The sequence below is a fragment of the Telopea speciosissima genome, chromosome 5, assembly GCF_018873765.1.
Source record: "Telopea speciosissima isolate NSW1024214 ecotype Mountain lineage chromosome 5, Tspe_v1, whole genome shotgun sequence".
Classification (NCBI taxonomy): Eukaryota; Viridiplantae; Streptophyta; class Magnoliopsida; order Proteales; family Proteaceae; genus Telopea; species Telopea speciosissima.
This window is the reverse complement of record NC_057920.1, coordinates 6,981,925-7,004,247: the sequence shown is the minus strand read 5'-3', so window position 1 is coordinate 7,004,247 and position 22,323 is coordinate 6,981,925. Positions and strand designations below refer to the sequence as shown.

The 22,323-nt window shown below is 38.6% G+C and overlaps 2 protein-coding genes across 2 annotated transcripts; both read right to left on the bottom strand.

Moving 5' to 3' along the window:
- Positions 1-10,073: 10,073 nt before the first annotated feature.
- Positions 10,074-11,783, bottom strand: LOC122662525 (galactan beta-1,4-galactosyltransferase GALS1-like). Its single transcript, XM_043858181.1, has 2 exons — positions 10,612-11,783; positions 10,074-10,472 (listed from the first exon to the last, which is right to left on the bottom strand). Exons 1-2 carry the CDS (start codon positions 11,748-11,750, stop codon positions 10,121-10,123), a joined length of 1,491 nt encoding a protein of 496 aa, XP_043714116.1. The 5' UTR covers positions 11,751-11,783; the 3' UTR covers positions 10,074-10,120.
- Positions 11,784-16,419: 4,636 nt separating this feature from the next.
- Positions 16,420-18,619, bottom strand: LOC122661126 (probable L-type lectin-domain containing receptor kinase S.5). Its single transcript, XM_043856444.1, has 3 exons — positions 18,445-18,619; positions 17,450-18,411; positions 16,420-17,276 (listed from the first exon to the last, which is right to left on the bottom strand). Exons 1-3 carry the CDS (start codon positions 18,576-18,578, stop codon positions 16,435-16,437), a joined length of 1,938 nt encoding a protein of 645 aa, XP_043712379.1. The 5' UTR covers positions 18,579-18,619; the 3' UTR covers positions 16,420-16,434.
- Between the last annotated feature and the right edge of the window lie 3,704 nt (positions 18,620-22,323).

Below are 22,323 nucleotides of genomic sequence, written 5' to 3'. Positions count from 1 at the left end.
CTCCTGTGTTCTAGGTTTATTTCTCTATTCTTGAATGTATTGGATAAAACCTAGAGTGTAATCTGTTGTGAGTTGGGTTTGTGATTGAAATCTGTTAATTGGATTGACTAATTGTAAAGCTAAGGCCATTTTGTATTGGGGATTGAGGTCCTTGCCCTCACTGAGGTGAGAGGTTGAAGCAGGGTAAGGGTGACCGGAGTTGAGCTAATCTCCAGGGAGCCCAGCATGCCCAGGGAGCATTCAGCCGTTCCGCTTTGCCACACACATCCCTAGGCGTGCACCTAGATGTGTGCAGCATAGCCCCACCCTTGGATGCCCCCTGGGCGCTGAGCTCCTTGGAGAGGAGCCGGATCCATCCTGACCATAGGAGCAGCTAATTGTATTGGAGTTGAATATTGGGCATATACGAAACCCCGAGGGGTATTGCTCCGTGGACGTAGCCTTCACATACTGTGAGGTAAACCACATATATCGTGTCTATTTGTCTACTGTTATTTGTTGGAGACTAATCCATGTTTTGTAGAGTGGATTTACAGTCTTGATAGACCTGGCCACATTCTGGTGATGCAACGTAAGACTGTAAGTGACTGTATGATTTGCAAAACTCGTCAAAATTAAGGGAACTCATTCACCACCTCTTTGTTCGATCCGATATTCACAAATATGAGATGTAGATTTCAACATAAAATCTCAATTTACTTTGTAAACATTGAACCTATCCACATTGAGCGTTTAGATACATGATACCTTTATCATGAGAGGGAGGATTTTTTTTTGTCCTTTCTTAATTGGTCTGATTCCACTAGGTGTGACCTATTTCTTTTGGGGCAGGCATGGTATCACAAAAATTTAGCTCTATTAGAAAGTGTTGAAAAACGTTTAATTTTTTTTTTTTAACATATTGCATTTATTGTTTTGTATAATAATTTGCCTAAAAGTAATCATCATATGATATAAAATCTAATTTAATAACAAATTAAGAGCAAATTGTAATAGCCATATCATCATTTTGCTGGCCTTCATATGCTTAATTATATAAACAAGGGAAAATGAATCACACTGCTTAGTAGCCTAGTATTACATGTTCTCATACACTCTCTCTTCATTGACAATGTGGACCTCCTGTATATAAATTGTGAGACATTTCCTTTGTGTGTTCATTGACTTTGGATTTCACAATGAGTTATAGACTCAAATCTATTTCGAGAATGCATAGCAAACATAACCTAACTGTAAAAAGATAAAAAATTGCATGAGTTTTAAAATGAGAATTCTTGCGCCATGTAGTGGTGAAGGAAAAATTTTGCCATTGAAAATTAATTTTTTGTGTTTATTTATTTGTAAATATTTTATGAACAATTTCGTTATTAATTAATAAAAGAAGCAATATTCTCTGAACCCGTAGGATAGGGTACTCTAGCATACTTACCTCTATCTCTCCCTTTCAATCATGAAATAACCTCCCTACCCCCTTATGCACGATTCCTTATTGCCCCTCTCGAAGCGAACCCTCTCCCCCTTAATCAAGTACCTTAACTACAAAGCGACATCGTTCAGTGACTCAGTGCTACGCGGGCACCTTGTAGGGTGTGATCCTGAGTGCTTGACAAATATAGGACACGTGTCTCGTAGCAGACACTTGACTGACTAAATTGGATAAGAGATTTTAGCCGTTTCATACCGATCTCAAAATTCCATCAGTTTATCGTCAGAAATTGGATTTCCTTTTTTGGTATGTGGTAGGGTAGGGGCCGGCGCCGGCCCTTCCCGGGGGAGGGTGCGTGTAGTTCAGTGGAAGTAAATAAAAGTGAAAAAAAAAAAAATAGAGAGAGAGAATTTTGAGGGGGGAACGTAATTATTGAGCCAGGGACAATTATTAATGGATGAAAAGGGCTCCGTTTTCTCACTCCGTCAAAATTTTCACGACGTTAGAGAATAATCACTCAACATAGTTTTTGGAGTAAGATTTGACGGTGGGGACAGGGGAGTGAGTGACCGCGCCGACTTTCTTGCCGCTTCTCTCCTGGTCACAAGAAGAAAAAAGTGGTGGGCATGGAAGAGTCCACGTGTGGAAGTGGCACGTGGTATCAACGGGATAATCATCTCCTGCATCTTTTTTTTTGCTATGCGTCGGAATAAGGAAAGGACACCTGCCAGTCCCAGCACTCCAATGATTCGCTGTCTGTCGCTGTCCCAAAAAGGTATGGTGACGCTTTTTTTGTCGTGTTGCGAGGGTGGCGTGAGCTCAGGTGTCACTAGGCCTTATTGGTCTTTGGAGGCAGGGAGAGAGAGAGAGATGCTGTGCTGAGGCTGACTCGTCGTTATGGGCTCATGGGCAGAGAGTGGGATGGGTTGTGGGCCAATTCACCTAAACCTTTTGAGACAACAGGCGACCCATAAAGATGGTTGGACCAATTTACCTTAATTGAGTTTAGGCAGCCCAAACACACACTTCAGTCTCTATCACCCTGGTTTGGACTTCTAATTTCTATAATGATGCGTCTTTATTTAATTTTTACATTTTTGAAATAAGAAATAAAAATAGATTTAGCATGATAAGTATTGATTTGGTGTTATTAATTACTTCTATAGCATAAATTATAGGTTTGAGTATATCATCAAATAATGGCGAGATATAAAACAATTTTCTAATAAAAATTTATTAAGGTCTATGGTAATAAACTAAAATTGGCTGATATTCTTTGTGCCGCAGCGCAGCCTGTGTTCAGACACATGGACCTATTATTCAAGGGGCATGATGATCATTTCTCCCAACCCCAGCACAGAGAACATTTGGCTTAAACTAAGTATAAATTTTTTTGAGGTCTTGACCTAAAATTATTATAACAAGAACATGTCTGTGCTGACCACGGTCTCTATAAGTCTATAACGAATAGAGCAAAGTTATTAGAGGGATTTCTGTATTTATCATTCTTAAATCCTTTTAATAAAAAAAACTTTTAGCTTTGGGAGTAGTAGTCTCAGCTTATCAAGCACAACCCATGGCTTTAATATGGCTTTGAGATACGTGAATTGTGGCCCAATTCCATTTGGAAATCCTAAACTTGCTATCCAAACGCAACCTAAAAGTGTAAAATTAATGGATCAAAAATGTCTATTTCTTTAGTCCTCTCATTCCGTATATATATTTTTTTTAATAATTTTTTTGTCTCACTTTTAACTTATATAGTAATGTTCAATTTATTTTGGAATTTTCACAAATGAAACATGCGAAAATTCTTTTATAATATGCACCCACCAGTAGGGATTTGGGTATAATTCATTCTTAGAAGTTAGCCATTAAAGAAATGATGCCCAATTCTTTATAAGTCTTCATATCCAAGTAATCACATCCAATGTAGAATAATTGCTTTAACGTGAAACCCTAACACAAATGACGATTGTGTGTATTTGTAAATTTAATCAACCATTGTAAACACTTAGGCTCTAAATAAAAAAAATCAACTCTGTTTTTTTTTTTTTTTCTCAATATTATATACTTTGAAGGACTAATGTTATGGGCAGTAAGCAGGAGGCTTGATCACCATATAATGACTCAGTTCCATGACGTAATTCACTATCTCAGTGTCTCAGCCCTTGCACTATACCTGGCAAAATGGCCACCTATTCAACACCACCCAACACCGTCCAGGGTGTTATCTAGGTCAGTTTGCTTACCAAAACAAAAAAACACTGGGTCAGTTTTTGGTCGAATGGAGATGTGTTGAAATTTTTTTTATGCCATGAGCCACAAACTGAGTCACTAAGGCTAGGTTTGGAAGGCAAGAAAAGAAGTGAAAATATGCAAATTCAAAGAGGGGGTTGCAAGAAATAGAAGAAGAATGAGAGAGAGATAGAGTTGCTACGCTTTAGTTCCTAAATTGAATAGAGGTCCCCTTACTCACATATAGAATTTTAGCGTAAACAAAATTTGTCTAGTGACAAAATAGAGGTTTGAAAGTTCGGACTATGGGAGAGTGCAGAGAACTGTCTTGTCAAGTTTGCCTCATACGTGGAGGGTATTTGATGGAATTAGACTCTAAAATTCAACATGTGATTAATTCAAACTCTAAAATTTGATGGTAATAAAGATTTGTTAACTGCACAATCAAGAGGGTTTCGGTAGCCCCAATTGTGGTATGGGCTTGAGTGCTTTTAGTTGTAGCCCATCTTGTTCAATACCCAGACTAGTTTGATCAAACCCAGTTGACACCTCATTTATTGGTCCAGCCGGCAATGTTAAAAACTCAAAGTGAGGCGTGAGGTGGCATTTGTAGTTTCTGCCTCTCTGGAGGGACCATGCCATATCACCATAGCCGGTTTCCTTCAAAGTTTATGCTAAGTTGCTGCTGCTGCAACTTTTGTGGATAGCTTTTCAGCAATGGTAGTACTAGTGGTGCCTTTTGTAAGTGGGCCATTTGTTTGGGCCACATAACGAAGGTGGGTTTATCAATGCCTCTCTCAACCGTGAGCTGGGCTTAATTCCATCACCAAAAAAAAAAAAAAAAACTATGGTGGGCTTAATAGCATCACATGGAACTCTTGAGTTTAATGCACATAAAGTAATCACAAGCATTTTGGAAGGCTAATTGGGTCCCGTGGTATTTTGAGATATCCATGCAGCGGATAATGTAAGCAAACAATTACTAAGGTATCAAAGAACCAGGGTGCGTATTATTAATTTAAGCTGTGATTGGTATGCATTCTAGGTCGATTTTGCATTCTCGGACGACAGAAAAATAAATGTTTTTATTATCCGAGATTGTAAAATCGACCTAAAATACATTCCAATAATGCATACCAAACATTGTCTAAATATTTGTATATAGTCATCTTGTCTACATGTCTCCCTTTCGTTTATTCTATGTACACTTATCCCGGTTATATGTGAGGAGTAAATACTTTAAAGCATTTTTCCCAAGTCAAACAAGTAAACAACTAAGAATAGGGAAACTGATTTGATGTGTTCATGTTATAATCAAAACAAAGAGAAATAAATTGTATGGGGGGAATATTACTAATAATGAAATCAATGGATAAATAGATTTTGTAGCGAAATTATTGTTACAAATCTAATCATTGTTAACCATATTGAAATCAATGGATAACTAACCAGTGAGAAGATAATAGTAATACTTGAAATCATAAAATAAACCCTACTATCAAGTCATTCATTTAACTATCCAACTAATTTTGTAAGTGAATAAGAAGATCAATGGAATCACTATTAGTTACAAGTCAATTTTTCTATTCATAACCTCATACTCAATGATTTTTTATTAGTTTCATTTAATTCAGTTTTTGGTCTGCATATAAATTGGTCGGTTTGGTGTGGTCTGATTTCAATCGATCCCATCATACCCCACCAGTCCAACCAATCCAATAAGTATCAGGTCGGTTTGATCCGATTTTTTTATCTAATATTTCGTTGGTTAAGGTTATGAATGTAAAATTTCATTGTGGTTCAGGACCGAAACAAACCGATCTAAACTGTATTAATCCGTTATTGAAAAATCAAAATCAAAACTGAAACAGACCGAAAACCAAAGTTCTTTAATGGTTTGGTTTTGGTCTCATTCATTCTCAGCCCAAAACCAACCAAATCAACCATTTGACACCCCTAGTATTGACGATAATCCTCACGTAGGTCGTTAAGTTTGAGACCTTGGATATCTTCATATACTAGTTAGACCCTCTTCCTAAGAGCTCAGCTTTTGCTTGAAGAGTCTCACACCACGGAAGTACTTTCTACTTTGTAGAAAGATTTTTAACAAAACAAACAAAAAAAAAATCCATTATAGGAAATGTAAATTAAAAGTTCAAACCCGATTTTTCATAGAAAAAAAATGTTAAGATCGGACGGGTTGTAGAGGTATAACATCGCTGATGCCAGAGTTTTAGTCTAGCTTATAATTTTTGTATTAAAGTGTTCTTTCATCTCTTTTTTTTTTTTTTCCTTTTTTTGGGTTTTAAGACGGAGTTTGGTTCCTCACGTTCTTGTGAGAAGTAACCACCTATCTTATTTTTGTATTTATAAGGGGATGAGGGGTATTTATGAAAACAAAGTAAACATGTGATTGACTCTGAGATGTACATTCACCTATAGATCCATTCTCGTTAAGGCGAGGGATAATTCGAGAAGCTTGACCAATACATCTGTTTAGGTGCTGCCTCGACTCACTGTACAATTTATTGGATAAGTTCAGTTGACAGTTCATAAGATGACAAATGACTTATAATTTTATAGTTTTGCTATGTTAATGTAAACATAAATTTTTATTTCAATGAGGGTAGATCCTATCATTTTATATGTGATCTCGAATAATATGCAAGATAATGAAGGCTTTTGATAAGGGATTTTCTTATTGACACCCACACATAATTTGTAATTTTACTTTTTTTGCCCTTTTAATATTACATACAATTGTTTCTTATGCGGAAGTATTCTCATTTCATATGTGTATTCAAAATATGTGCATGATAATAATTCAGTTTTAAAATGACAATGATATGTCACTTTCAAATTATTTTTGAAAATCCTTAAATGCCCATAAATTAATTTTTTTTTTAAAGTTAAGATAATGGACAATAACAAGAAGGGATTTTCTTATTGACATCACGCAAGGTGTCAAATAGTTTGTAACTTTATTTTGGGAGAGCGTTTTTTGTGGGGGAGCGCAAGGCCATGCGTGTGTGGCAACCAATGAGTGTGTGCCTGCATTTAAGGGACAAAAATTCCACCATTCATGGGTCCCCCCCCCCCCCCCCTCCCATTGTGTCTAGGCATGGCCTCCCCCCCATCCCCACAGAGAATATTCCCCCCCCCCCCCCCCTTTTTTTAACCCTTTTGCTATTGCATACAATTTTTTTTCACATACGTACTCCGAAAATGTGAATGATACTGACACCATTTGATTATGACATAATTACATCACTTTAAATTAACTCTTGAAAGCCCTTTTATATCCTAATTTAAAGAATTTTAAGGGAATGAGACAAAAAGCAATTAAAAGAATGTTCATAGAAACGTCATTCGGACAGTCTCTTAAAAAAATGTGTCAAATTCGAAATACCATAGAAGTGTCATTTAGACACTCCCTTAATAGTTCAAAACCAATGATAGTCTCTTCAAAAAAATATGCCAAATTCTAAATACTATAGAGGTGTCATTTGGACACTCCCTTGATAGTTCAAAAGGGCAATGCCTAAGAATTCCCATACTTAATAGCTCAAGGGGGCAATGCCACGAATCCCTTCACGACTGGGCTATTACAATTTACTTAATATAATAACTTGTTCTATTTCTACCAAAAAAGAACTTCTTCTATTGATTGCTAGAGTTTTAGTTGCATTAACCTTACTTGTAGATTGTTTTTAGACTAGTAATAGCTTTACCATTTACGTTATCCTAAATTTATATTAAATAATATTAAGTAAAGACTAATCCAAGGGTATACGAAGATATTAAGGTCCCAAATTAAACAACAAAAAAAAAAAAAAATTTAATCACAACACTCTATATTAAGCATTGGACTCCTCTCTAGGGACCCGGTGTCTAGGGAGTGCCCAATGAGGCTACCAATGGTGCTGCTTTGTTGAGCGCATAGGCATGTGTGTGCCTAATCTGTACCCCGACATGCCCAACTGCTCAATGCCATTGGCTACGTCATTAAGCACTCCATGGGCACTAACTTCCTTGGAGAGGAGCCGAATTCCTATATTTAACTGATTTGAATCATTTCCAAAATTCACCTTCACATGTAAAATGAATATGATCTTGACATACACGTGGTCCACGTGGATAGATTACTATAGGAATGATAAAGTACCGCTCTCATATCATATTAAAATGATAACTCACGAAATTTGGATTTAACTCAAAAACTCAAGTTATTAGGTAAAAATGTAGAACATTTCTACATGTTCAAAGTCCCAAACTTAATCGATCTAAAAACTATATCTAACAAAGAATGCTTCTAAGTTTTTTTAATTCCACCACCTTGCCCCTGGTTCTTTATTCAGTTATGGATTGTTTTTGAGGCAGTCATGTAGGTTACACGTCGCTGTGTGAATTGTGAACCTTGTTGGTCATGGTTTTGAGATTTGGATAATGGAAGTTCGAACAAACTAGTGTTTTAGGTATCGGTCTTTAATAGGGCAAAACTGTCCAACACAACCGATATGGACCAAAATCTGTAATAATGGTAATACCGATAGATGCTGATAACCATGTAACTAACAAACACAGCTTTATTTCCTTTTTCTTTTTTAACTTTTTTTAGAAGAAGGAACAGTAGAAGGCTTCACACGCTACCACACCAGTTTCCAACGAAGATCCAACTAAACAAAGCAATGATTGGATAAGAAAACTGGTCTCCTTCATCAATATAAGGGCTAAGGTAGGGCCCTCCCTTCTCACAACCACATCTCCTCCCCCAGTCACCCCCACAAAGCGCAATCTATTTATCTTGTGCTTCACTTTTCTTCTTTTTTGAGTTATCTGTACGTTTCTACCCTTCAAAAAAAAAAAATAATAATAATAATTCTGCACGTTACCAAACGCAATCTATTAAATAAGAGGAAGAGAAATCTTTTCATATAAGAAGAAAATAGTTAGATTCATGGGAACGTTGGCCTAGGCCACAGCGTGAAGAAGATGAACAATTAGAGGAGACTCATTATTGTTGCGATGCCCTAATTAAAATGTCTGATTTAAAATCAGTGAAGATTGAAAAAAGCACAAACATACATGAATACAGATAAGAGTGTCAATTCTCAGTTCTTTCCGTTGGTTCCTACATGAGACAATTTTGGGAGCTGATTTTGTAATCGATTATTAAATATAACAAGATGCGATAATTCTTAGATGGTTTTCCAATAATTTCAGAATTGAAATACTATTAAGAACCCACAAAAATTGGGAACCACTAGGATCCGTTTAAAATACATATATATTTATCTGAAAAAGAACATTGTTTGATTGCTGCATCCGGACATAGGAGCAATTGAATTTATCGTTTCACCCCATGTGAAATAAAAAAACTCATCCATGTTGATGCCCTTAGGTATCTCTCATTAGCCCCCATATTAATAAGTTTAATTATAATTAAAAAGAAAATCTAGGGATTAAATCCTAAAGAAACATTTATATTTGAGTACCAAAGACTTTGAGGGATAGAACTAGGCCATGTCTTAAATATACTTATTATGATCAGAATTTGAACCAGATCATATTGTTAACAAAATGGAAGCTGGTTCTAGCTTTGACACCATTATAATATAGGATGATGGTTCTTGGGGATCAAATCCGAAAAGGAACTATTCTACTTATCTAGAACAACCTGGTTGGACACCCTAACAAAGACAAAGAAATAAAAAGGTAAGTAAAGAATAGAGGAAGTTTCCCTTCACCCACAACACAGGTTGGATTCCAGTCCTGACAAGTGCATGATTTTAATGCCCAATATTGGATCGAGTATCAGTCACCTGCAAAATATATTGATAAAGATCGATACAGATCTACTAACGTAGGATAAATTTACCCTTGATTTTCCTAGAAATCGAATTTCATTGCTCAATAAAAGCGATTTGATATCGATACCGATACCTCAAACCATGGATAAGATTGTAAACACCTTGGGCTGAGCATTGTAAGAAGAAAAACAATGATCCTAATTCCTAATATGGTAGGTGAACCACTGGAGCAAAAGTTTTCCCAAAAAATAAATCACAATGAGAAAATCGATGACCCCTTTTTATAAAGAAATTAATTAAATTAATCAAAGTAACATTTGACCGTGAGTTAGGCCTCATCTCACCGCACCACACCACCTTTCTCCTCTTTTCTTTTCTCACTCTACCTTTGACTACTGTCTCTCCAACAGCGCAGCAGAGAACCCTACCACCAATAATACCATAGCAACGGTCTATGATAGATATCTACATTGAGAGATAGGTCCATGATACTCTATACCTAGGAGGACTGACTAACTGGTGGTCACCGTTTGGAGAAAAGCTCACATCATATTCTTTCTACCAACACATAATGATGATCACGATCTCATCCATCATCATGTGCCACGCGTTGTCAGTAGATGCTCCTGTGCATTCTGTGGTGGGGTCATGAGAAAGAGTGTATGGCTCCGATCGTTTTCTGCTCGTACTCTTTGATGGTGTTGGCAAGCTTTTTCATGTTGTCATCGTAAACATAGGGATGCTTATCGAACCACGTGACGTTATTCTTGTTCGACATCGGGACCAACTCCCGGCACGGTTCCCCAGCCACAGTAATTGTACTGTGGTAATGGTAGTATCGGATTTTTGTCTCCGTCTTGTGAAGCGTTTTTCCGATTACATTTTCCGACATGTGTACGCCCGTCGCGTAGGCATTCTTCGCCTGAATCGCGTATTTCCTGTCTCTCCTGATTCCTGTGCGAGAGTCCCTGAACAGTAACTTCTCGAAACCCCATTGCCTGAAATTTAAAAACCCAAATCAGAAAATTCTCCAAAACCCAAATCCTATTTAGCCAAATGGCCCCATTAAATTCCAGTCTAATCATAAACATTTGAGCTTCTCCAACTCCAAAATTTCAGATCTCATTGGCTACTTACTTGGAGTAATCCTGAGTCGAATCATTCAGGCAGAGCTTGCTAGACATGGGATTCTGCTCAATGGTGAACTGGGTATAATCTGAAAACTCCTGCAAAACCGATTCCAATGTGTTCCCGTCGGGGAGATATATATACTCATCCACATCAAAGTAAAATGTCCAGTTCGCAGCGTGTCGGTACCGGTGCAAACAGTCGTTCACCACAAGAAACTGGTTATAGTAGTACCCATCAAACTCCGCTTGACCTCTGATGTCCTGAACCGTCGCCCTCCCAGCTCTCACCCACGGCTCCAAAGCAGCCATCACCGCCGGCGTCACTCCACCGGCATCGTGGAACACAAAATGGGAGTTCGGCCCAAAGAACCAAGTGTGGTAGGCCATCCATTCCCGTACCCTCGCAGCGCTCAGGTTCCCATACAAGGATGACCCACAGTACAGATACTCGTACTTATACGGTGGTCGATACTTGGACTCGTCGTAGGACCCTGGTTCTTCCTCCAAAGCCACGATCTTCTCGTTCCTTTTCGGAGATTCGCCGTAATAAGCGTAGAGCTGGAGCTTTCCACCAGTGTTGTCCTGGTTAGGATTTACAGAGAAGCTACAGTTCACGACGACGACCGTGTACACCCGACCGTAACCCCAGTCCGGAAGCATTTTATAGGCTTTGGCTTTAATGGAGGGGGAGGAGCGGTTGTTGGAGATCCACTCGCATTTGTACCAGGGACGGCCAAAGACGTGAAGGGGTTTGGAGGCGAGGCCAACGACGGCGAAGGTTTGGGGACCGCCACGGTAAGCACCCATTTGGACGAACAGAGAGGCGGCGTTGCCGTAAGAGTAGAAGAGACGCTTGTTTGGGTCGGTCGCCTTTGTTGGGGAGGGTTTGGTGCTGAGGGCGGTAGACAGCAGCTTCTTCTTTTCATTCGAAGGGTTAATGGAGAAATTGGGTGAAAAGACGGTGGCAGTGGATGCGGCGGAGGAAGAACAGCGGTTGGTGGAGGAGAGGAGGTTGTCGTAGTAGGGCTGGAGGTTCCAAATCATCATGACCATCGTCATTGCCACCAATGCAGCCACCAAGGGTTTGGTCTCGAAGCATACGGAGAATTTGCCGGCGACGGACGCCGGTTGTTCGTCTTTTCTCATGGCTTGTTCTCCCAATCCCCGGCGATTGAGGTGGTCAGATTCTGTTCAAACCCTCCTCCTCTCACCGTTTGTTGAGCACAGTGATTGGATGGGATTGTGAGGCTTAAGAAGGGGAGTGAGAGTGTGAGACAGGAGAGCATGAAGGACAACATTGGAAGGATATTACCTGGGTTTTTCTAAATGTTAATTCTTCCCCTTTTGGTGTTTTTAGGGAATCTTAGTCGAGGAGAATTCCAGAAAGGTAATGGACCCTGCTATTCACCTTAATTACAGAAAGCTAATTAACAACAGTATCCAACTCACATTTACTCGTTCACTCACTGTTCTTGATTTAGAGTTAAATGAGTTTCTGTACTAGAGTGTGAAGGATCCAACCAATAATTTTTGAGTGATCCTGAAAGAGTAAGAAACACAGTGAATCATCAATCATCTAAGCCAAGTTGAAATCTAAAAAATTAAGATTTACAGAGAGATGTCCCCTTAAAGGTTTTCTCATCATTAGCTATCATCTCCAAAATAAGATATAAACAGGTGGATACAGTTTTCTTTCCTTGTTATTTTACAGAAACAGGTGAGAGAGAACACTTCTCTCTTCTTCTACAGAAAATTCTCACCAATGGAATCTTCTTCTCTTTACCAATTACCATTGAAGATGGAGTGCCTTACACACATCATTTTCACTTTCTCCCCCAAAAGGGCAAAAGCCCAGTAGAGTAGCTCAAAAGAGACTTCCAATCCCATTGACAACTTCACCCTTTTAATCGTGTGGCCGACAATCACGCTGGATTATTATTAATCGTTGAGGCCTTGGGAGGGACTAGGGAGAGGAGGAGGGGGAGAGGGAGAGGGAGAGGGAGTGGGGAGTCCTAGCGGAATGGATGCGTGTGGGCCCGTATACTGATATGATTGGGGTCCCACCTAAACAGTGCATCCTAGCCATTCCATTGAGACTCATTTCTTTTAGCATTTTTCCGTTTTATAATTGATAATTCATGGCTGTTGAATTACCAGGATTGCCCCCGACAATAGTTCACCTAATGCCCATTATTTATTAAATGGGTCACGGCTATGATTGTGTAATTATTTATTTTTTTATTATTATTCTATTTCAATATCTTAAATTATTTCTGAAGTGGAACCATGTTCTTGCACTGATTGCAGTGGAAAGGAGTTGAGTTGTGAGTTTTTTAAAATCACTTGGTAGAAAATTCAATTTTCTTATAATTCATTTTAGAATGGGAAATGCATATCATTTTTTATCCAAAACCTACTAATGGGAGTTAATAGGGGTGTCAACTGATCGGGCTGGGTCAGGCTGCATCGTGTCTGACAGTTTTTCAGGCCGCTTGGTCGATGTCAGACTTTAATCGGGTATTTAAATTGGGCCTCAATTGGGCCGTGGGTCTATTTAACTCTTCACCGGATTTTAACAGAATTAAATTCCAACCTGAAGAAATGAAGAGAATGGTTTCTCTACTTCTCAGTTGACGAATCTGAACAACAGCTCACTAATTGTTTTTTCGCGTGGAAGGTCACGTAGCATCATATGTTGACAACACAGTGAAGAAAGGAAACAGAGTTTTCAGGTGGGTTTCTGTTAAGATAAGAACATGCTAAGAGTTTCCATCAAAACACATTCAAGACCCAAATGTCTCCAAAAAGAGAGAGAGTGTAAGGAGTGGTTGGATTTTCTTTGTGATAGAGTTTACAGAGTTCTTTCCTTTCTATTTTATATTCTTAATTTTGAAGAATTAGTAAGTTTTGAACTCATTATTTTTGTACATGTCTGGTATTGATTCTATAGAAGGAGAAGCTTAATGAGGAAGAATCTGAACATTTTTCTGAATTAAGGAATTAATCTCATCAATTGCCCTTTGGTTTGGGCTCAATGGGCTAATCGTTTTAAGGGGTTAAATAGCAAAAGGGAGAGAGGGTTATCAAGTGGGCTAAATGGACGGTAGTTTTCTTAAAGGGTCGGGCTGGGTTGGGCTGTAATCGGGCAGGCTAGGTCAGGCCTGTAATCGATTGGTCCGGTCGAGCGCTCGACGGGCAAGGACCCCACATCGGGGTCGCCCGATTATTAAATGTGTCGGACTTAAGCCCGACACATTCAATAATCGAGCCGAACCTAGAATTGACATCCCTAGGAGTTAAAACCATTTTTATTGTTAATCATATAAGAATTTGGACCCAAAACCCCGCTAATTAATGTTAATGGTTAAGCTTTTCCTGCAATCAAGTAATTGTGTATACATTGACCACTCTAGAGAAAACATAACTTTACATGAAAATACATTTTCTTTTAGGGGTGCGAATTACATGAAATACATTCACCATTATAAAAGAAACTTTTAAGAATCCCTTTTAGTGTAAAGGCTGACATGTCGACGGTGTGCACAGTATGAGTCTGTCTCTCTCCCATCTCCTATACCATGAGTTTCATGGCAAACTAGGCCTTTCATAGTAGTTGATAAAAATCTCATTTATATAAGGGATTTTTATTTTTTACTGATACCCGTCAAGATTTCAAATAATGTGTAATCTTACTTTTGTTATCCTTTTAGTATAACATATAATTTTTTTAAATTATTTGTTAAAAATAGATTTTTTTTTTTTTTTTTTCCTTACAACCAACTTTTGGATTGGGCTTGGACTCCAGGACTAGCCTCACTGCCTAAGGAATCAGTCCATCTGAAGAGCTAAGTTGTAAATCTTTTCCCAAAATTCCCACAATTACTTACAATTTCGTCGGGCCCCCAAATCTGGTGAACATGTTTTCAATATCATCGTTAATTTATGGTTAAAGTTTCAAACTAATCTCGATAGTTACGTTAGTAAATATATAAAATAAATTTGAAAATTCTAAAAAATGAAAACATTAAAATAGAAACTTGAAGCGTGGCGTATTAAGGTTCCCAGTTTATCAAATCGTTAGCATACCAAATCATATGTCCATGTAGCTAAAAAGTGGTGGGTATAATAGAAAGAGACATCGAATTGGGTGTGAAAAAAATATTTTGTGGATCATAAAAGTTACAACTTACCTCGTCAAAGAAGAGGTAAAAGAGAAGTCTTACATTCACAGTAAAATAGATCGAAGGAGCATAGACAAGAAGTATTCTATACATTACTGTTGGGGTTGGGAAACGACTCGCTCTTGCGATGTGGGTACCTTACGAAGTCAGTATGTGCAAGATAAACAAGAACTAAAAAAGAAAGAAACAATTACACAAGAGAAAAGAGATTTACATAATTCAAAAATACCACTTACATCAATAGAAGTATTCGATCTCCCACTAAGAACAAGAAAAGAAAATAGTAGTACAACTTTGCAATTTGTCTCCCAAACCCAAGTCCCTTGTACACACTTTTTCTCTTCATTTTTCTCATTTGTTCACTCACTCACCTCTTTTTCTCCTTCTCCCTTGGTGCTTCTACATCTGTGGCTTCTCACCTTTTTTTCTTCTCTCGTCTCTACATTCTATATTCTACTTTGCTTGTTTCTCTCTCCTTAGACTGAATCCACTAACTCTCTCTCCTCAACCTTGTTGAACAAGATTTTTCATTTTCTATATTTTTATAGAAAAAGCCCACTATACACTTCTTCCGAAATGTCTCTTGAAAGATTCCACATTGTTTAATGATTTAAATGATCAATCACTTCCAATTACTTAGAAGACACAACCTTGTTAAGACTCCACTCTTCCATCTAAAGACTCTTCACCTCCCATTTAAATGGACAACCCAAACTAAATCATTGAACCAACCCATCAACCGATTTAGATAAAAGCCACCAAATTCAATACCTGGCCCGTTTCGTGAGGGCCACGCCCTTTTGATCTTCAATTTTCTTTTCCCCACCTTTCCTTCTTCTCTTCTTCTTCTTCTTCTTATTATTATGTTTTTTGGGTGAGGGGGAGGGTCGAAATGTGAATACAACAGCTGCATAAAAATATTCCAATTACACTCGGGGAATGAATTTGAAGTGGCCCATGGGCTATAAAGATAATGGGCTTATCAATTGTGTATGGATATTCAGAATGAGATGGGCTAGGCCATAGTCTCTAGATATACACATACATGCAGCGTTAACCTCCGAAGTTCAAAGTAGAATGTTGCTAAGAAATTATTGCTAAAAAAGAAAGAAGGACAAATGAGACATAAACTGGTTGGTTCTTTAATTTACTTTATCTATCAAAACGAATTGATTCTATGTACAAGAATTATTGAACAATACAAAACAAAAGAAGCAACTTTGGTGCTTTACACCAAATTGAAAGGTAAGCAAATGACTTTTAAAGACAGTTTTTAGGGAATCCTATATAACAAAAGGGAAAAATGATGAAAATTCTAAAACCTTCCCAGGTCCAAAGTCCCAAAAATTAGGTCATTCCAACAAATTAAAAACAAAATATTGAAGAAAAAACGAAAACCAAGAATTTTCAACTTAATCGTGTTCTTGGAACTTTAGCCAGGACCACGACAGACAAACAAACAAAGAAGAAGAAAGAAAGGAAAACCCTATTCACAAAATTCTTCTGCAGGCGATAGAATAATAATACTCAAGATTTAACAACGGATAACATGGACGCTTCAACAAAGTGTAATCGTCGGATCAGAATCTTTGACCAGAATATGTTGTAGTATCTTGAGTCTTGACTGAATCAGACGATGATGATCATGATCAAACCAAGGATATGTCAGAATACCCTGCCAAGTTCTCACGGCTCTCGCAGCGTGGAGTCCACTCCGACGTCTCAGACCCATAATAATAGGAAGAGCAGGTCATGGGAGTGGTGTCCTGCGTATCGGTGGTCAAGCCATCGATGTTGAAGCCAATGGCCGGCCACACAAAGGCAGGTTTCATGTAAGGCACGTCAGGTGGGGGAATGGATCCGGAGATGATCTGAACGATTTTTGGTGTTTTGGGCCTTTCAGCCGCGATGGGATGGCAACAAGCGAGTCCAAGGAGCAAGAGCCGCTGGGCTCGATCTGAATCGTATTCATCCATTAGCCTCTGATCGACGGCCTCCAGAATACGTCCCTCACGGTAAAGAATCCAGACCCAGTCCACTAGGGATCCGAAGCCGGCGATTTTATTCCAGGGACGCAGACCGCACACCACCTCGAGTACGACGGCGCCGAACCCATAGACGTCTGATTCGGTGGTGGCTTTGCTAGTGTGGAAGCATTCCGGTGCCATGTAGCCAGGGGTGCCTGGGATCCCTTCTATCTCGGCGTAGGAAGTCTTCTCGTTGTCCAGGGCACGAGCCAGACCGAAATCGCCCAACCGGGCGTTGAAGTGGGTGTCGAGCATGACGTTGCTGGCCTTGAGGTCACGGTGGATGACTCGCTGGTCGTACTCGTCGTGAAGATAGTGTAGGGCCGATGCCACACCGGCTATGATCTTGTATCGATGATCCCAATTCAGTGTTTTCTCAGGCCCACCAAATAGATGATTGTCAAGGCTTCCATTTGGCATGTACTCGTACACCAATAGAAGCAAGCTTTTTTTGTGGCACCAACCTGTCAAAATGCAATAATGGAATTTCTTCAAATACTACCCAATGGAAGGACTAGGTAGCAACGCAAATGAGGAAAGATTATGTAATTAATGGATGTTGAGATAGAGACTTTGACAGTGAGAGTGGCCTATTAAAAAAAAAGTAAAATTAATTACTTTAATTCCCTGAACTTACCGACTAATCGGACGAGATGTTTATGCCGGAGGCGATTAATGATGGTGAGCTCACACAGGAAATCATCGATCCCTTGCATATTATCCCTGGAGAATTTCTTGACTGCAATTTCAGTATTTTCCTGCGGGAGTAACCCCTTGTAAACCACACCGTATCCACCCTGCCCAAGCTTCATCTTCTCGTCGAAGTTGTTGGTAGCCTTCTTCAGTTCCTTAAAGCTGAACTCCCTTGGCGTTCCTGGCAGGCTCTTCAGAGCCCCTAAAATGGTTGGGTCGTTCACAACCCTCCTCTTCTTCCAATACCGAACCAGCACGAAAATTGCAACCCCCAACGATGCCAAAACCGGCACTCCGACCCCGAATAAGATCTTCAACCAAGTTAGATTTCTCTTTTCAGGGAACCCCTCCACCGATAGATCCCATTTGAGCACGCAGTTCAGCTGCGCCTTCTCACCCGTCGACGCCGAGAACCCCATGTACGAGTACTGATTCACATAATTCTTGAGATTTATCTTCTCACTCAGAATCGGGTTGCTCGGCTTGTTGGAATCTCCGGCGGCCATGTATACCTCCATCAGTTTAGCCCTTCCGTCGTATTGGACCCACACGGTGTAGTTCGTGGGAATCTCCGGTGAAATCTCGATCCCAAACTTGGAAAGCGACACCGTCGCGTTTGAAACGACACTGTTGATGTCCAGACCCAAGTGATTGTCATCTGGGTCGAAGTCTTGCTTCACCGTATCAAGCTCAATGGCGACGATTTTGTTGGATGGGTTGTTATCGAGGGTGGCGTTGGTTAAGCCCAGCCACTGGCCATAGCTCGAAGAAGGGATGTTTAGATCTGGAGCTATGACGAAAGCGAAGCCTTCTCCGACGGACCCATTAGGTGGTCGGTAGATGTTTATGAGGAAGGTTGAGTTGAAGGAGGCCAAAATGTCCGATTCCATTGTCGAGTTTTTGCTGCTATTGTTATGCGATGAAGATGATGATGAAGACGAAGAAACTTCCCAGAGCTTGAAGGATTGGGGGAGCATGACACGGCCGGACTTGTTTAAGAGGCTGAAGGCATCGTTAAGGGTGTCGGGTGTTATCTGAAGGGCTGTTGTGCTAATGGATGAAGAACCTAACATCTGGAATGTAGTGTTGAACTGAGAGGGACTAAAGGTAGTGAAAGGATAGTTTATGATTGGCTCTTTCGCTGAAGATTTTGCCGGAAATAGCAGAACGGCGATTACAACGGTGGCGGCGACAAAGACATAGTGGTCCTGCGTAGCCATACTCGTTTGGCGGCCGGCAGAGCCAGAGGAACAAACGGAGGAATAAGCAAGCAAAGAGAAGGGAACCAACTGGTCGTCTACCTTCTCATTTTATGAGCACAAGCTAAAATAGAGAGAGACAGAGAGAGAGATGACCGAGAGATATGGGCCGGCTATGGGCTTTTTCTTATTTTATTGTAACATACTTGTCCATTTTTATATGTTTTCTCCGAGTAGGAAATAAGGTTTGATTTGTCACAAGACTCAACTCACACGGTTTTACCAAAAAAAAAAACTCAGACGGTTCTCATCTATGTTTATGGGCTGATGTTCTCTGTGCTGCGGTACAGGTTGCACGGGGTGGGATGGTCATTTCGTTCAACCACCATATGTCTGGGCATAGCCTGCACCCCTGGCACAAAGAACATTTGGCCTATGTTTATATATCACATGTAGTACTTTGATTTTTTTGTTTTTTTTTGGGGTTTTTGTTTTTCGTGTACTTCTTTTTCACCTTTTATATTTTACCATTTGAGAATATTGTGAGAGATCAATTTTATCCTCATATAGGAAGATGGGCCCTCAATTGGTAGCTCAGGGTTGAGTTTAAAATAATACAAATAATGACAACCAATTAACTGGTAGTGACATTTGATTATTTTCTCCTAAGGATACATGGAATTAAAAATTCAGCAAAGAGTTTTTTTTTTTTTTTTTTTTTTTAATGTTTGTGTAATTGGTATTTCGGGAAAATGACTTCAATATGCAATATACTATTTTTTTTAATTAAAAAAAAAAAAAAAACTTAACCCGATAATTTATTATTGGATAAGTATGTATAGCGAAGGCATCACTAAATTACAAGAGTTCAACAAACAATAATTAAATATGTTTTCAATATGATAATTTTGGTGACCAGAATGTATATTTCTGAAAATCCTCTAATCACAAGACTTTCCTCTACATACATAAATGAACTAGTCAATTTTTTTGATAGAAATAAGAATAATACCAGTTGCATCATCTTGTCTAGGTATGACTCTTAGCTTCATTAATTGCTTATGTTAACATCCAAAGGGAATATAGATAGATGGGCTATTTGATTATTTAATTAAAATAATGCTCAACTACTATGGCATATAACCCGGAAATTAAATAATGAAAAAACCTTTGACTTATGGGTTCTACTAGTCAATATTTGATGACAAAATTTCATTGAAAAAAAAATTAAAATGAGCTCTCTCTCTCTCTCTCTCTCTCTCTCTCCCCCCCCCCCCCCCCCACCCCCACCCCCACCCCTCTCGGGGACGGGTCAATGGTTCCATTGTTTGAGTATCTGTGGGGGGAAGAACGCAGGGCTTGGGCTGGAAAGGAGCTTAGGAGAATCTCACAAGATTTGTTTCTGGACTTATAGACTTGGTCAGCTCATAATGGTCAAGTCAAGCCCAATATATCTTGTACCACTGAACAAAACCCTAGAACTTATCGTCTCCTGTTCCCTATCTGGTACAATGGTCCAGTTCCACTCATAAGGGTTGGAAATGACAATCTAACCCCCTGTCCGATCACACTGTCCAAGAGATATTAAAACGTTATTTCCGTCTCCCTATGAGTGAAAATGGACCACTATACCGGACAGAGAACAAAGCAGGAAAAAAATTCCAACAAAAACTATCAAACACAAAGGCAGAAATTTCCCATTTAGCCTCAAAGTCCAAGAGACATATTAATTTGAGAAGACCAAACCCAATGAAAACTTTAGAAATTTTAGCACCACAATAGAGGTTCTCTTGGTAACTCTACAAATCCCTACATATGGGCATTGAAGCTGTGAAATTAAAAATTATAATAATAATAAATAAGAACCCGGCCACATGTACAGGTTTGTAAAGTTTAGTAAATGAATCCTTAATTTGCAGTGTTAGAATTATTTCCCCAGAAGCTTATCAAGTGCTCATTCATTCTAAAAGTGATATACATTTTACAAGAGAAATAGGGAAACTATGATAACTAGGGTACCAGGTATTACCATAACAAGAAAGAAAAACACAAATAGATGAGGACATTGCTAAATCTCATTTTGAAAGAGAAAATGAATTTTCAGAAATAAATGTATTGATAAATCATTTTAGATACACTGCTAGTTTAATCATTATTTTACATAATTGAGCATTAAAATAATGATAATGATGTTCTTTTATAAGTTTCAAGGATAGTAATTTGGGTCTTCAAAGGATAAAAGTAATTAAGGTTGGGTTTGGTATGTATTCTAGGTAGATTTCGCATTCTTGGATGGTAAAATCTGTTTTTATCATCCGAGAAATTAAGTGAAATCAACCTATAGAGTGCATTCCAAGAATGCATACCAAACACACAGTCTAAGAGTTCCATAAGATAAGTTAATAGAGAAGCATTGTGCCTAATTGTTAACCTTTGTAGTATGAGAATTTTAAGAGAGAGATCAGTCTCCACAAGAAGTGGATGGGTTTAAGAATTTTCAGTTGGGTTGTAAGACTTTGTTTTTATTTTTTTATTTTTTTATTTTTTTGTTTGGTTGCTCTCTTTGATATATTTATATTTTAGAGTTTGATTTTATCATTTTGATTATTATATATGATAATCGTTTGCTATATTTTTCTAAGGACTAAGTTTCCCTCCACCCATAGAAGACGGTTTACCTACCATCCTAGCTAGGGTTTTTGTATGTTCCAAAATACCCTTGCGATACCCTTTTCTGTTCTCTCCCACCCCGCGATGAATGAGATCCGTGGGTGAAGGGAAACTCGGTCCTTTTTCTAATCTATGAGGTACTGTCAGTGTTTCATTATCATACTTATCTTTTGATGATCAAATTGCAAGGAGATCAAAAAAGAAGTGTAGAAGTCAATGAATAGTCCTTCCAATACTGCTTTAGAGAGGTGTTTATTAGACCCCGTCAAGTCTAGCAAATTCTTTCATTTGCAATGGCAAATGAAAGCAAAAAAACAAAATCAAGAAAAAAGAAACGACAGCACCAGATATTCCTCCTTCCAATCTATACAATGGCTTTGATCCATATATCAATCCTTGAAGACCTGAGGTGTGAAACCGATCCAGTAAAGCTTGTTCATTAGATAATAAATTTCCATTCTTTATCTAGCTAGTGGGTTTCTACAGTATCAATGTTAAGTAATTTTATATTAGTAAAGGCAATCAGGGAATAAAAAGAGAGGCACATGAGCTTTTTTTATTTTTATTTTATTGTTCATATGAGAGAGAAGCCTTTTTCCTTTAAAAATTTAAAGTTAAAACACATGGATCATGATCATTAAAAAGGAAAATTGATGTTAGCTAGCTACTTTCATTTATTCCTCTTCTGTTTTAATATTAGATTAAAGAGTGTAAAGGATGCAATTATTGGAAAATATAAGAGGCACAAACTAAGATTGAATTGCCCTAATCTTTGTAATACAGATGGAGCTTCCCCTTTAAGATCTCAAATTCATGTACTAAGGAAGAAAACGGCTTGAAATAAGGTGCTTGACACTGTTAACCAGTCCACTAATCAGATGCATTAAAGAGTGTTGGAATGTTTCTTTCATTAAATAAACTTAAGATTTCAGAGAACTTTAATCTTTTT